We start from the raw sequence: 17,249 nt of genomic DNA, 5'->3' as shown, positions 1-17,249 counted from the left end.
CATACATAGCTCCATTTTGTGGAGCTGCAGTGCCTCTGCGATGGCTAACCCAAATTCATCTTTGGCTATTACAGCAGTGAGCAGTGACTGGACTGAGGTTGTGCTGGCTGACGACATGCTGGCAGACAGCATCTTGACAGATAGGGGAGGAACACACGGTACTCCCGGTGCTTTTTATCCCATTGCTCACAAAAGAACATTGTCACAAAAAAAAAATCCTTTTTCTCTCGCAACTTCTCCCACTGGATCATTTTCGATTTGTTTTGAGCTTGAGAGGAGGAAGGAAAAAGGAAGCCGACGCTCAAATAAAATCCCTACCTAAACTCATCTGACAACTTCTCTCGCGAGTCATGCTGGGTGCTTTTGTGCATTTATTGTGTGTTCTGTTAGAAGGATCATTGATTTTAAGGACTTTGTGGCCCTCCAAATGGATACACACACAAACACAGACACACACTAGAGGTCCGTTTTGTTTTCCATGTTAAACAGAGTCATGAGTGCAGTCTCAGAGCAGGGCTGAATATCAAGCAGGGAAGGAGCTGGCACTTGGAGGGAGAGAGAGGGAGAGAGAGGGAGAGAGAGAGAGAGAGAGAGAGAGAGAGAGCTAGAGAGGGAGAGGGAGTGAGAGAAAGAGAAAGAGAGAGCAAGAGAGAGGGGGAGAGAGAGAGAAAGCAAGAGAGAGAGAGAGAGTGCAGGGGTAGTGATTGTCTCTCACGTGACACTGGTCAAAGAGTGTAAAGATGCACTCTCTCTGTGTGTGTGTGTGTGTGTGTGTGTGTGTGTGTGTGTGTGTGTGTGTGCTCCGTGCATTGGTGTGTGCCTGTGTAATTTAGCTAGTGATTCTGGGCTCAGGCGGGACTGCTCTCCTAAAAAACAATTAATGAAGTGTTGCACTGGCTCTCTCCCTGGCTTTCAGTTGGCAGGAGATGATGGGCAGAGGGAGAGGGAGGGCATGGTGGGCATGAATACACATGGAGAGGTGGGGCTAAGTGGGGGGGAAAAAAGATACCACCATACTTGTGGACGCAATTAATAGCTATGTAATACACAGGCATAAATGTAGCAGTGCTAGTGAGTTAGCTGCATCCTGCCAGTACCTGGATGGACTGTGTGTTATCTATGAGCACGATGGCACACAGCCTCAGAGACAATTGTTACTGGCTTAAAGGGAAATACCACTCAATTTAGAAAAATACATTTGTCCTTCAGCATCTCAGTCTAATTAGAACACCTCTCTCCGAAAGTCAAGAGACTAATCTGTGATGCCATGCAGTCGTTACGCCTGGAGCTGTTCCACTGCCAATGGCACACAGCCCTAGACAAAATAATCCCTGTTTTACCACTGACAGTCTGTCTATCTGGCCTTTACAGTGCTGTAAAGGCCAGATAGACAGGCAGCATTTTGAGCTTATATAGATGTGCAATTCACTCCAACAATGATAGCCCACATTATGCATTCATTACACATTTCTTCCTTAGATACCACAATGTACTACAGTGTTGTTTTAGTTGCATATACATAATTTTTTTTTTTTTTTTTTTAAAGAGCATAAGTAACTTACTAAGCAAATTTGAAATATTTTCAAAGAGCATGGTACCAAAATTTCTTTATGGTCTTCCCTAAACTTTTGAATTTAAGCGTCCTGCTCCACCCTGAATTTGTCCCATTTTCCCATTCCTATTACTTTTGGAGGCAATACTGCCTCAAAATGTGGCCAGTGCTTCATGGCCTTTCCGCTCCAAGGTCAGGCATGCTGATACTATAGATGTTGATGGACAGTTACAGGGACAGCTTGAAGGCCGTCAGATTGATATATGAGACGAAGTGTGTAGCAGGGAGGTGGGCGGAGTGTGCATGTGCTTGTGCGTAACTGTGTGTGTGTGCAAGTTCACCGACGACTGAGCCAATTTTTGTAAACAGCGTGAGTGAGTGAGACGGGGTGCCCCACCTTTCATCCAGTCCTGCGTGAAGGCGAGAGTGAGAGAGAAAGGAGAGAGGGAGGAAGGGAGGAGGGCACATCTTTAGCTGTCACAGCACCACTGATAATGTGTGTTAGTCTGGACAGTGATGAGACCCCCAGTGAACCCCACGCTCACAAAGCACGGTTTGGGTCCTGGGCTGGGCTACACACACACATATACAACCACACACACACACTCTCGGTATAGCACTGCTATTGAGGTACGAACACACATGCGTGCGCACACACCCACACGGCATTTCACAAAGCAGGTTTTTTTTGTGATGAGCCGACTCTGCCTTATTCCTAAAAAAACAAGGAGTGTTTCTAACTGCAGATTGGCAATTACCATTCTGTGTGTGCAGTGGGGAAAAAAAAATCCCATAATCCTTTGGGAGCGCTGGTGTAGCTGAGATAAAAATCCACTTATTAAGGTCTGTGTTGAGGAGAGGAGGAGAAAGGGCGAGGAGAGGAGGTGAGAAGAAGACAGGAGAGGGCTGTGAGGAGAGGTGTGAAAGATTACAGATGTTAATTTCTCTCTCTCCTTTCACTTGCCTTTCCCTTCTTTCTTACGCCCCCCACATTCCTCTCTCCATCCTCTCTCTCTCCCTCCTTCCATCTCTTTCATTCACTCTTTCTCTCTCAAATTTCCCTCCGTATCCATCTATCTGTCATTGTGTCTACGAAGCAGCATCAGTACCTGAGGCGTACTTCAAAGTCTTGATGTCAGACAGACCCAGGGATCCTTTTTAAAGATGTTTACGCTGGCATCTGCTTAATGGGCGAGTCAGAGTAATCTAAATCGCAACCCACTGACAGCACTGCAGCTACAGTACATTAGGGTGTGAGTGTGTGTGTGTGTGTGTGTGAGATGAGGAGGAGGAAAAGCTGAGCGATATAAGAATGTGCAAATAAACCAAAACAAACAAACAAACAGGTGCGGGGAGATGTGGCTGATGTTTGCAAGAGACTTAATACATGAGGAGGCTAATAGAGGCTTGCAAACATACCACAACAAACACACCAGTATGCACAGACGTGTGTGCATACAAACACATAGAACAGCACACCCCATTCATATGCACCTCCCATTCGCACACACTTTTTTTCCCCCCATCTCAATCTACCTGCGATCTCTACAGCTTTGAATACACCCACACACACACATACAGATGCAAGCAAACGCACCCTTCAACCCCCCCCGACGACACACACTTCCACCCGCAGTCCCTCAGAAGTCTCCCTTGCAGTTTTGAGCCTTGCTACAGAGTCATAGCCTAGCCTTGCCTTGCCTCGCTGACTGGCTGCTAGCATTGTCTGCAGGGAGGAGAGAGAATGACCCAGTTGTGAGGCAAACCGTTCTCTGCAGAGAGAGGGAGAGAGGGAGAGAGGGAGAGAGAGAGAGAGGAGTGTGAGGGGAGGGGGGGGGGCACTACTCACCCCAAGAGACCTATAGTGTGCAATGATTGGCTACAGGCGAGCAGGGAAGGAGGTGGTGAGGGAAGGAAGGAGGCAGAGGGCTCACCTGCAGTAGCGTGTCCTCTATAGCTGCACAGACTCAGCCATAAATCACACAGAGACTGAGAGGAGGGAGGGAAGTGAGAGGAAAGTCGGCGAGGGAGGGATGGAGGGATACAAAGAGGGAGGGAGGTGGAGAGCGAGAGAAAGAGAGATGACAAACAAATAGTAGCCTCTAGGAATCTAAAGCATGCAGTTACTGTAGGAAGATGGGTGTCAAAATGCAGTCCTGCAGATAACGAATGGCTCCGCTTTAATCAGTCATTCATCAGTGATCTTGGGACAATCGATTACAGAACAACTAATGAGAGAGTTATCATGAGGTTTGTGTGGAGCGGAAGAGGAGTGAGAGAGATGTTGATGTTAATGTTGGTGATAACCTAAACTAAAAGGACATAAGATCACTTCTGATAAAACTGCCCTCTATAATGAAAAAAGCATTAATCTTCACTTATCCCTGATGATCATCATGAATCTTCAGTTATGGATTTATTACCGGAAAGTGAAACATTATAAGCTGGTGCTGAGTGTTGATTTTTCTGCCTCTATTCTTTTCACGCTTTTATCCAAAGTGCCTCACAGTACCGTGACAGCAGAAAGTTTTGGAAATGAGCCTCTAACCCTGGCATTGTTAGTGCTAGTCATCCATCCATTTAACTACACAGGACCACATTCTGTGATTAGTTGCTAGACGTTCTATCGATTTTCTACTGCTGGAGCACGAAAAACCAATTGCCAGGCAATGATTTGGTACCCGTACACACACGCAAATGCCAACACATGAAATACAATTTGAATGATAATTAATATACTGCAATTTTGGGGGTACAGCTACAATGGAAGAATTTGAATGACCTTTTTCTCTACTATTTAATTAACAATAGATCACCTTTAGGAGTTATTAAGCGGCGGAGAGCGAGAGCCTTCACAGTCTGCTACACAAGAGTAATTAACGCCGAGTCAAGCGCTTCTTCCAATGCATAGGAAAAAAAAAAAAAAAGCAGTGGCGTCTTTCTTCAGCAGCGGCGGCGGGCGATGCTTATTGGCTGTTCAGCCACCTTTGGACATGACTAGAAGTGTGTGTGTGTGTGTGTGTGTGTGTGTGTGTGTGTGTGTGCATGTGTGCGTGAGACAGCCATGGTTTGGAGTGTCTCTCTGTGGTTAGCTACTCAACGATCCATCAGTGGAAGAGAGAGAGAGAGAGAGAGAGAGGGAGAGAGAGACAGAGAGAGAAACAGAACTTGGACCACTTTGTAATTATATTCCCATTTGGCTGGCTTGACGAGGGCTTGATATGGCTGAAGAATGCTAATAGTGATGCTAATTAACCGGCTGAGTAGATCTAGACTTTAAGAGTGGGCTTGACAGGTGAGAGAGAGCGAGAGAAAAACAGATATTTTGCACGAGTCTGAACACTCAAGTGGACTGTGCATTTATCTGTTTATCAGTTCATTGTGTGTACATCAAACAGGCATTGATGACAGATATTTGTCTCCATGCAGGACATACCTAATGCACAGGATTTGATGTATTGGTATTGATGTATTTTAATATCTCGGTTTATTCTTTGCTCCTTTCTTCGAAGTTGAGGTACAATTAGCCTCTGATTGCCTGTCTTGACACTTGACCCATCCCTCCGTTTAGCTTAGGTGTGTGTGTGTGTGTGTGTGTGTGTGTGTCTGTCTGTCTGTCTGCAGACAGCCATAATGGTATGTTTACAGCAAATCTTAGAAAGCAGGGCTGCCTGGCAAAGCCTTCCTCGGTGAGCAGCTTGTAAACACACACAGGCTGCCAGCCTGTCTCACCAGACAGCCACACAACAACATGCTAATTAGAATAGAGAGAAAGAGAGAATGGAGGAGAAAGAGAGACATGGAAAAGCATAAAGGGGACAGAAGGAGAGAAAGAGGGGGAAACGACGGCGCTATAGGAAGAGGGACAGAAGAAGAAAGGGGGAGAAACAGAAGAAGAGGGGCCTGGGAGAAAAAGAAAGAACTGAGGGAGAGGAGGGAGTTTCTGGTGTGTATTTGTTATTGTGTTGTGGATTGTTATTCTCCTGCCATCAGTTACACAGACTACAAAGTTTCCTTTTCCTCACAACACTTTTCCTCTCCTCTCCTCTCTTCTTTGGGTTGGTATCTTCACATAGTTGAGGCTGAATTTCCAATCTGCTGAGATGCTGGTAAACAAGCTGCATGGATATTTAACTAAATAGGCAATAAGTTAAGCATTTTCCTTTGCACCAAGACACACACAGACATACACACTTTCTTAGACTGGTCAAAAGGTGTCAAGACATTCTTTCGCCCCTGCCACTGGAACACACACACACACACACACACACACACACACCCTTTTCACAATCCATGTCATTTGAACCAACAGCATGATGTTCTCTCTCCAAGGTCTGTGAAGGAATTAGGGTCTCTTTAATTTCCTTGATAACATGCTGTCAGTCCTGGGATCTTTTGGTGAAGAACCAGACAAACCGTTTTGATTCAACCACCCAAGCGAATGAAAGGAGATCAAGCATAACGCACGCAAATTACATTCGTTATCAAAGCACAGATTCCGTGTGAGCCCTTTGAGTTGTTTACTTCCACAGATCCTGCCTGAGTCTTCTAATAGCCAGCCTTGTCTTAACCCTGAGCCAACAACACATCAGAGTCAACTACAGTTCAAGCTGGCAGGAAACGGAAACATCGAGCTGAAGTTAGTCATTTTCTCTCTCCTACTTCTCTCCTGGCTCAAGCCCTTCAACTCCACGTACACACTGCAGAGGACAGCCACTCAAATCACTCACAGCTCAATAGGCTGCCACATACTGGCACTCCTCTCAATAGGTGCAGACGCACAAGAGTGAAATGAACATCAAACTCTATTTCACCACTCTCACCCTCTCCTCCTATCAGACCGTCTCCCCTTACCCTTTCTCGACATTCTCTCCATCTCTTTTGCTTTCACCCGTCTTTCTCGCTCGCCAATTTTGCCCTCTACACTCTCTTTCAGTTTCCTGTTTTGTCTCTCTCTGCCTCGCTTCTCTTTCTATAGCCATTCACTCTCTCTCGGTCGCTCCCCTCTTCCAATTTCAGAAAGGATCCGTGTACATATAAAAAAAACAGTGTATTGGAAGTCTCGTGTCTGAATACTAATTCAATTTCAGGGAAAGGTCACAAAAACTTGATGAATGAAAAATAATTCAGCATAGAAAAATAGAATATAGAAAAATACTAATTTGACATTCTGAGCTAGTTTAATTTCACTCCGACTAAGAGATGTTGCAGCTAATCAGCAAGTCAGAGCACTACAAACAGCACCCAGGCTGTAAAACTACAAGGCCCATAATTCATAGCTGGAGGCTCACCTTGGCGACAAGCTGCAGCAATGCGGGAGCTTAAAGCAATCGAGTGGTTCTGAATTGGTGCATATGTGTGTGCACATTGTGTCAACCTGCAGTGAAGCAGCTGGTAACAAAGGCTGTGTGTGTGCATGTGTGTATGCGTGCGCGCGCGTGTGTGTGTGTGTGTGTGCGTGTTTGTGTGTGTGTACGTGTGTATTGTTGCCCTGCTCAGCCCCTGGCAGCTCATCAATTATAAAGGAGCCCTGGAAAGGAGGGATAAGGCCAAGCTACAGCAATGGCATCTATAAATACACACCTGAATCTCACGCATGAGGTGGACAGCTATTTTTACATACAATCCCATACACACACACACGTGAAGGTTGACGGGCAAACACACCGAACGCACAGGCAATGTCATCCACCATATCAGGCCGCTTTGCCCTCCTGACTCGACAGAAACGCAGAGAGCACGCCGCCTGTGCTTTGCTAACCTCTATGTGGGCGCCATGTGCTGCTCTGTCTAAATCAGAGGAGAGATTGCTTTCCTCCTCTTCCCTCATGCCTTTCATCAACTAAACACTGTGTCTCACTGACTAGCCAAATGGAAAAGCTGAGGCGCGTGTGTGTGTGTGAATTCCCTAATGGTCTGGAAGACATGCTCTATCACTCCCTGGTGTTCCCTTGCTCTCTGCTTCTACCTCGCTCTCTGCCTCCATGTCCCTCTCTACCTTTTTCATTCGCTCACTCTCTCTCAGATTATTTAGCCCTCAATTTATCTCTGCATCCATCCGTCTCTCCTGCTCTCTTTCTCTCTCTCTCTCTCTCTCTCGCTCTCTCTCTCCCACTCCATCTGCTGCACATTCAATCTCCCTCCAATCTCTCCTTCGGCGTATCCCTCCATCTCTCTGCTGTTTTCCCATCATCCATCCATCCGTTCATCCGTCTCCCTGTCTTCATCTCGCCCCAATTTCTTTCCATGCCCATGTCTCTCTCCATCTCTCTTTCATTTTACCGCTCTCCAACCCTTCCCCAGTTTCCCCTGTCTATATCTGTCTCTCTGCCCCATCTCCCTTTCCTCATGTCCCCTTCTCCCCCAAAGCCCACTCCCACCCCGTCCCTATCTACAAGTGGAGGTTAAGGTTTTCTCACTGATTTCAACATGGATTCTGTGCAGTCAGCCTGCCTGGCTACAGGTTGAGGTGGGTTGTGTTGGCAGACAGCAGCAGGCAGAGCGAGTATTGTGGCCATTGTGGGTATTGTGAGCACGCAAATCAACCACTTCCTTCTGAACCTCTTCCCAGGCCATTACTGGACTTCACTTCTTGTTTGCTCCCACTGATTTTCTGCACCGAATGGGCTAACACACACACACACAGACTCATACACACATGCACAAACACTATTTACCAAACCCTAAATCTAGAGGAGAAATTGGAATTTGGAAGGAGGCCTAAGCAAACCTTGTGCACCGAGCAAATTACCAGAATGAGATGTATGGAGAAACAATGGGCCGGGAACGATGGAGGGATGGAGGGTGGAGAAAGGGAGGAGAAGAGGGGGGGGGGGGGGGGGGGCACGGGTTCCCATTGACCGATATCCCCTTGACATGCCTTTCTTTCTCTTCCTCTACTACAAATAGAGAGAGTGCAATAAGCAGCGAGCTTGAGAAACAGACAGTGGGGCTGATACACCGAGACCAGAATATTAAGACACTAATATTGTGTGGTGTTCCATCAACCTTTCAGCTCTGAGGTGGACAGCAGCTTCTCTCAACACCAGCCTGCCATTATCGGATCAGATCATCCCACTGTACACTCACTACATATTGTATCAGCACAATTTCTACACTATTTACACAGTATTGTGAGCTGTAATGAGAATCGAATACTGAGCATACCACAACATATCCTTAGATGTGTGTGTTTGTGTGCGTGTGTGTGTGTGTGTCTTGCCTGCGTCGATGCCTTCTATACATTCCACTCTGTGTGCGTGGAGCAGCCTGTGCTGCCATGGCAACTCACGACTGAGCATGCTGCAGTGTGTGCTGCTGTGCTAGCCAGTTTGGTAGCGAAACACACACACATACACACACACACAAACACACACAAACACGCACACACACACACACACACACACACACAGTGCCAAGGCAACTAGGAAGACTGCTGAGGAATACTCAACATTATGGGAACATTGACATTCTGGGAATACTGTCTGAATTCAGCATGGGTTTAGACCACTGCCCGGGATGAATGGGCTACTGCAGGGTGGTACTGGTTGTGAGGTGTGTCTCTGTGTGTGTGTGTGTGTGTGTGTGTGTGTGTGTGGTTGCGTGCGTGTTGGGGGGGCATTGTGTTTATAGAATAACAAGGGCGGGGTGGGGATAAACCATAAGCCACTGTCCACATCTCATCACAAATTTGCACACACACACACACACACACACACACACACACACACACACACACACACATAGACCATGCAGTCTGTGTGTGCATGATGCCTGCCCTTCCTACAGCATATTTCATCATTAGCTCTAAGCAGTTAATCCTCTGCTCCACTGACCACGGCTCAGCTCAGCCCATTTCAATAATCTGCATCTGGGCCTAACCAACCCGCCATAGACACACACACACACACACATGCACATGCACAAAGGACACAACTAACACACAAACATATGGGACTGGTCCAGAGCAATAAATATTTCAAGTAAACACACAAACACACACACACGTATATCCATCCATAATCTATTGTCCCAGTGGAGAAGCCAGAATGCAGCATTGCCCCGGTTCAGTTCCCAACAGACAGGGAACGCTACAGAAATGCAACATGAACCAACTGTGATCATAATCAGTTCAAAAGGCCATAATTGGACATATGGCTTGGATTAACATTGACATCGACTATTGTTGCCTGATATGGTTGCACCCTTTAAAATGTTTCTAGATTTTGCAAGCTAAAGTCCTAACAGTTCATGACTCCAGTGATATTCAATGATGAGTTTTTGTTTCATACCAGAAATCATTTTGTGAGGCATCCCATTTTTGAAATGGCTGAGACCTCATTTAGGAATCAGTATCCTCACATATCCTCCAGCAGTTCCAATACTTCTATTATATTCAGTACTGGCTCTAATAGATTATTTTTGTCCATACCTTTGTTTGATGAAAGCACATTTCATTAATTCAGCAGAGTGAAATTCTTTTCTGTGGAATGTCTATGGCATCTGCTTTTCCAAATAGAATCAACCATGCTGAAATGATATCCTCGGTATGAATTTTGTATACACCAGAAGAAAATACAAGTTCCCACTCTAACATTGAAGCTTTTCAATAACTTTTGATGCCTTGAAAAATCATTTTTCAATATCCAGCCCAATGTGGCATGTGGAAGAGAGAGGTAGGAAAGAAGAGTGACAGAATAGAGGAAAACAAGTGAGTGGAAGAATTAAATGAAAGCGATATGGCATCTTTGTGATGGAGAGGGCAGTAGACAGGTATTGAAAGGAAAGGGATTACTGCAGCTTGAGAGAGGAGTAATGAGATAGGCAGAGAGAGAGAGGGGGGTAAAGACAGTATGAAAGAGACAAATTGACAGAGGTAGAGTCAAAAGTAGAGTTTGACCTTTCCCTTCTCAACAACAAACATTAACCATTCAGCGTCAAAATTGACCCGTTTCTCCCTCGTGCCATCTCCCCTGACAACCTCAAATGACAAAGCCCCCTCTTTCTCCATTTCTCACCAAGCTTTTCTCCTCCCCTTCGTGAAACTAATTGCCTGGCAAAGCGGCTGTTGTTTTTTCTCCTTTCCGTCTCCTCTCTCAGTCTCTCTTGCTTCTTCTTTCTACCCCCTCACTCTTTCTACATCTCTCCCTTGCTTCCTCTTCTCTCCAACTCTCCCTATGTGTCTTGCTTCCTCTTCTCTCCTCCTCTCTCTCTGAGTGGGAGAGGTTGAAAAGCAGTGGCAGAGTTAAGAGGTGAGTGAATTGTCGCTACCCACCACCACTGCTCTTAGCCTTTGGCCAAATACTGACAAATCCTCTCAGAAAGGTTAGAGAGTGTGCTCAGTGGAATATTTTTTTTTTCCCTCCACACTCTCACACTAAGACACATGCACCCATACACACAAGCACACACACACACACACGCACTTTCAGACAACCTTCAGCAGTGCTTTGTACAAACTGGTAACACTGGACACACACACACACACATGCAAAAACATTCATGCTGAGCTTCTTCAACCTCACTTCCTTTGCATGCTTTGCCTGTTCATTTATGTGCCTATGTGTGTGTGTGTGTTTGTGTGTGTCCAGTTCAAGGTTAGTTGCTCATTGTATTGAGCGCCAGCGCTCCCCCATCGGGGCGGACAGAGGGGAGATGCATTAGCACCTCGGCAGGTGGCCCTCAATCTCATCTCTCCCCTCTCTTCTCTCTCCTTCATCCCTCCACCTCCCTCCCTCTCGTCCCCTAGTCCACCTCTCCATCCACGGCCCCATGGAGGTATCTGGGCAGCCTTTGTCCTGGAGAGTGTGTGTGTGTGTGTGTGTGTGTGTGTGTGGGTTGGTGGGCGAGTGGGTTGAGTGTGAGCGTTCACCCATTCATGCATATGTGCCCATCTTCGGACATGCAACTGTGTGCAGTGTGTGTGTGTGCTTCATGCATATGTGTCCATACTGATGTGTACCACCTATGCTAATGTGGAGCATTGCCAGATGACCATAAACTAAACCGTAGCCAGTGGGGGGGTGAGGGGAGGGGGGGTGAAGTCTTTCTCCTTGACCTGCTGCAGTGCACTGACCTGCAGTAATGGGTTTAAACTGTTCCCCAGCCCCAGCCTTAAATCTCCATCAGCCTCACATCTCCATATCCATCTTAAGCCGCGGACCGACACACACACTGACTGACCGACAGACAGGCTGATAGAAGCCATATGGTCCATTCACTTCCAATGGCGGGAGGTAGCCATCAAAGAGCTCTCACATCAACTCCACTCAGCCATGGACAGATAGACGGGAGGAGGGAGGCAGGGAGGGAGGGAGATAGAGACAGAGGGAAAGAAAGAAAGGGAAATTATAAGAGAGGGCAAACAGAGGTGGAGAAAGGGAGCGGAGGGGAAAAAAATAAGGGGAGAAAGACAAAGAGGAAGGAGAGAGGTTGGAGGTGTGATGAAGAGTGGAGAGAGGAAGAGACGTCCTATAAATTCAAAAGGTGCGAGCTGGAGAAAGGTGAAGATGGAATAAAAAGAGTGAGAAAAAGGCATGGAGGTGAACAGATCATATAAACCCTGTGTGATGAGAGGGGTTTAAGCCCTGGGTGGACAGTGAAGGGCCTGGCGTGGCTGTAGCTGTCGGCATGTACAGCATTCTGCTGATTCCACAGCGCTGCCTGCTTTCTGCTGACAGGACGCTGTTATGAAACTCAGCTCAGACTGTGTCAAAGTGGACTTTACACAAGACTGCCACTCACTCTCTGAGAGACATCGGAGGCAAGGCTTGCTGTCTGTGTGTGAGTTTCAGTACTGAAAGTGCGTATTTGTATCTGTTTGAGTGTCTGAATGTGTGTGTGTGAGGGGGGGGGTGTTTAAGCACTGTCTATCTACGTCAATGTCTGTGTGTACAGTATGTATGTGTGTCTGTAAATGTGTATCTGTTTAACTGTGTGTACTTGTGTGTGTGTGCATTTGTATGTGTGTGTGTGTGTGTGTGTGTGTGTGTAGACAAGTCGACAGCCCTCAACCTATACTACCAAAATTATACGCTACCCACATTATATAAAACAATTTCACAAGCAAATTTAATTTAATTCACTGAACTTCCTGCCCAGCTCCAAACAACTTCATGATGTCATAAACACAAGCCTGTAAACGCTAACATTTAGCTCACCCGAACACCGCGGCATTAAAGGCCTCCTCCGCCCTGTTTTACCATAATGCTAATATTTATCCTGGGTGACATGCTCGTCACAGGGCCATAAATAACACTCAGAAAGAGAGAGAGAGAGAGAGAGAGAGAGAGAGAGAGAAGAAGAGTTGAGAGAAAGAGAGGGGGAGGGATGGAGTGAGTAAGGTGGAGGAGTGTATATAAATCAACATCCATTAGCCGGGGGGTTATAAAGTCACTGATGAAGGAGGGTGGGCTGAGGCTTGGACCTTTTATTGTCTTGTTGTTGTCTTTTATTGCCTCTGATGTCATCTAATGGTATACTATAACGACAGGGGCGGAGGAGTTTGTGTGTGTGAGGGGAGAGTGGGGACGGAATGAGGCTAAGTGTGTGCATGTACGTACATCTGTGTTGGTGTATTGATCACCTTTTGTCCTAGATGGTGTTTGCCTGTGGGTTTTCATTGTGTGCCTGCTTAATACTGTATGTGCACAGTCTGATCGTCACTCAGTTTGGGTATGAGTGAGAACAAAGACAAAATCCTGCAGACAGGATTCTCTCAAGTGCCAATATTGTGGTTATGAGAGGGATATCTGTCAAAGTCATTTCTAACATCCCGGAGCATAACCAATATTCTGAAAACCCAGAAAACGGCTTATAACACTCTTTAACACACTCACATTCACTAAATTCCGCTGCCTCTCACTCATCACCAGACATAAACAGCAGGCATTAAAAAAGGTCACTTATTTTCCCCCGTTTGAGACATCTGCCTACTTGTTATTGTCTTACAACACAGAAAACCACTGCCTATACCACGCTGTTCCTGTACAGAACAATAGCAACGACAACAGCAATGTGAGGGGAACTGTCTCCCTGCATCTCATCAACAAACCAGCCCAGGGAGGATTAGGAAAGCATGACACATCTACACATCCACCCATCAGCTGCTAGTTCTGTGTTAGGCCTCCATCACATCTGTTCAACTTCCTCCACTCTGTCTCCCTCCCTCCCTCCCTCCCTCCCTCCATCCGGCCCTCCATCCAGAGCTAACTCTTTCACACTCTGTCTCTCTCTCCCTCCCTCTCAGACACGCATTTCAGAAATACATCACATCTCTGTCCCACCTCTCCCCTCCAGCACAACCTCGCTCTACCCCTCCGTCTGATTCCACCCCTCAGTCGCTCCATCCCTCTCCTCTCCTCCCCTCTGTGTAATGCTGTTCTCCCCAGCCCTGTGAGGCTCGCCGGCCTAGCTGGCCCAGCATTAGTCTCAGTCATGGCCCTGCTGTACGTTAGCCAGCCGAGCTATGTGTGTGTGTGTGTGTGTGTGTATGAGAGAGAGAGAGAGGTAAAATACACTGGAGCTACCACCCCTCCATCACACCTAGCAGCGGTGCATCATCCCATTAGTCCAGAAAAGGGCTCCCAGATTGGGGAGGACACAGGAACAGGAGGGGAGTCTAAGGTGGAACTTCCAACACGCCAAAACCCGGCTTATCCAGCCCTGTTTATCTCAGAGGGGACAAATCTTGTTTAGCCAAGGGCTTTGCTGTCACACTGAGTATGACATGTTTTGGGGGGTGGGGGGGTGGGGGTTGGGGGTGTGTTATGGTCAAAGGTGTTCACAAATGCTATGGCTGACACTCGCTGCTGGAAAAAGAATTCCATAGGCTTTAAAAGCCAGGCATCCAAAACCCTTTTCTCTGACTACAATAACTAACAATTTATATAAATAATACACAGTAGGAATGAGACTTGTCAATCAGATATGTTCCTGTATTGATATATAATGCAGTAACTCATTCAATAAATGATGTACAGTATTTCATCCTATACAGATGCCTCAATATGCCTCGAGAAACAGATAAGAAACTTGGCCTAATCGATTTTGCAACATGCTGATCTGTGCTGTCTTGCAAGTTCTGCAACATGCTGATGTGTGCTACAATCTCCCCCCAGGGCGCTGGATTTTATGCAAGTCCAACTACAGGAAAAGTACAGCGGATACTCCTAATGCTTGGTATAGACGAGTGTATGTGTGATATATGGTGCAGTGGATCAGGAGGATGTTGAGAGATACCAGATAGGCTTGACTCTAGGAATAAAACCCCCTCAGGGGCTCTCCTGATCCCCCTACCTCAAAACACACACACACACACACACACACACACACACACATACACACACACAGATTCCCTCTAAAGTGGAATACACACATTCACTTCCTCTCTCTTTTTCTCTCTCTCTCTCACACACACACACACACAAACACCTCTTCCTCCTGCAAAAACAGCCGACTCAGCTGGTTTGCCTGAAAGTCAATCTGCCTTACTACTACTACCCTTCCGCCAATCCACCAATCCCCAATTCCCAGCGCTTGCTCCACATTCTAACAGGGAGAAACCAAATCTCTGCATCCATTCATCCATTCAGCCATCTCCCCTCTCCTCCGCCCCTCATCCCTGCCCGGCGCTCCTCCTTACCTTCTTGACTCGTCCGCTCTTTGTGCCCACGAAGACCAGCGAGTGGTTCTTGTAGACGTAGGCGATGACCGAGGTCATCTTGTCAGCGGCGTCGGAGAAGAGAGGCTTGCCGCGCACCATCTCAGACACGCCCAGCGGCGCGTTCATGTCCAGGCCGCAGAAGTCGTCGTCAATGGTCAAGAGCTGCGGTGGAGGAGGAGAAGAGGGGTTAGTGCAGCTGTTGTGCATGGGGAAAACATAGTACATGTGCTGTGGGAGGCGAGGAAGGCTGTGTAGGTGTGTGCCCGTATGTGTGCACACGTCTTTCTGCCTGCATGCGTTTGAGTGTGTGTGTGTGTGTGTGTGTGTGTGTGTGTGTTCAAGAGAGACACGGGAGGGAGTGAGGAAGGGAGGAACGCTCCGGTGGATCAATGTCTCCGTACCGATTCAATTTCGCACACAAATACTAGGAATGTTTTGTGAAGGGCACTACTTGGATCAGGCCTTCATGAGTCCCACCATTACTGAGAGATGAATAAATGTGAGTAGCGCTGCAAGGGTTGAGTTAAGTTTGGAAGACAGTCTGGTATTTAGCATGCTCCTCCAGATACAGGCCTGCAGCTGACTTTATGACCGGAAGATGGAGATTAAAAGGGAGAAGAAGCGATAGTTTGTGCGTGAGTGTGTGCGTGTGTGAGTATTGCATAAGGGAGGGGGCAGGATGGGGGGTGGGGGTCAACAAAGGGGAAAAGTTTCTGTGTGTGAGCGTATACTGTATGTGTGCACATGCAAGAAAAGGCGAATGTGGAAAAACGTAGAGAGAGAAGAGATGAAGATGGAAGAAGACTGCAGTCAAGCTCCAGCCCTGTAATAGCGCCAGGGGCTACTCTGTCAGGCACAAACCCCCCCCCCCACCACCAATTCACCCGACGCAAGCGGCAACTGCAGAAATGCCAGCGCGGCAGGATATTCAATGTGAAATGATTCAAAGTGAACCGGGTGAAATAAAAAAGAGAACGGAGAGCAGCCCCGTCACACAGCTCTCAGGCAAATCACCGCAATGCATCTAAGTGTAAAAATAGACTGAGAATGGGTAAAAATACAACTCTTGAAGGGGGTTCATCTGTTATGCTTTCTCCTTTGGACATGCTGCCGTGATTTTGTGATTGTATAAAGATGGGAGTGCTTCAGGATTTGTGTGTGCCTCTACATTTTGTGTTTACATGCATGTGCTTTAAACCAGCCAGGGGGATATTCATACCCATCACTGAAAAGCGGAATGACTTATGGGTTTTGATAAGAGAATAATGGTGCCGGGGGAATGGTCATTATTCTGTATGTATGGATGGATTTGAGACAGTGGCTTTAGGACTGGAGCAGGCATTGGTTGATTAATAGCTTAGCAATGTGGTGGGTTATTGTGAGGAGAAATGGCATGGCAGTTGACACTGCCTTTGTGTTCTTTCAAAACACCACAGAAAACAAATGTCGGTGGTTAGATCAGATAGTGGTTATGAGGTTTCTAAATCCACACCTGTTACTGTTATGATTTGAGGAAAAGCAATTCCCAGTGGACTGATTTGGACGTTCAAATGAAGGTGACAGGCTGCTGCTAAAGCCCCTGTAATTCATCATAAACAGCCTTGGTCTGTTATGAATGATTGGACACACCAGGGTGATAAAAAAAATCAATTATAAACCAAAGACGAGGTTTATCGGAATCAGACTTGACTTTAAATGCCAAAATAGGAACATGGCAGGCAAAGCATATTTTTAAATTTGGCTACAGGAGGCACAATCAAATATTTAGTTCATGGCAAGTCTTCTGAGCCTTAAAAAAAATACTTTCAGATCAAACCCAGACCACCAGGCTTCAAAAAGATAGCATCTTGGCTTCCATTTGGCTTAAAGCTATTCAACCATTTCAGATCCAGACTAGTGTATAAAACCTAGTGGTTAGAGCAGTTAGAGGGAGGTTGCTGTGGACAGGGGGGTCTTTTATTTCATGTCTTTTTTTTTCAGTTTTTCTTCCTGGAAGTGCACTCCCTGGGGTCTTGATCAATCTTGCGAGCACCG

General features: G+C 46.6%; 1 protein-coding gene across 1 annotated transcript in view; it reads right to left on the bottom strand.

Annotated features, from left to right (window-relative positions):
* Positions 1-17,249, bottom strand: part of plxna4 (plexin A4) — a 251,739-nt gene that overhangs the window by 193,590 nt on the left and 40,900 nt on the right. Inside the window, exon 3 of the mRNA XM_071916007.2 lies at positions 15,195-15,377. Within this exon, the coding sequence (XP_071772108.1) occupies positions 15,195-15,377 (183 nt within the window). The remainder of the gene's footprint in view (positions 1-15,194; positions 15,378-17,249) is intronic.

Source organism: Centroberyx gerrardi, chromosome 24, assembly GCF_048128805.1.
Source record: "Centroberyx gerrardi isolate f3 chromosome 24, fCenGer3.hap1.cur.20231027, whole genome shotgun sequence".
In the NCBI taxonomy this organism is placed as follows: Eukaryota; Metazoa; Chordata; class Actinopteri; order Beryciformes; family Berycidae; genus Centroberyx; species Centroberyx gerrardi.
The sequence above is the reverse complement of the archived record's forward strand: the minus strand, read 5'-3'. Positions and strand labels throughout refer to the sequence as shown.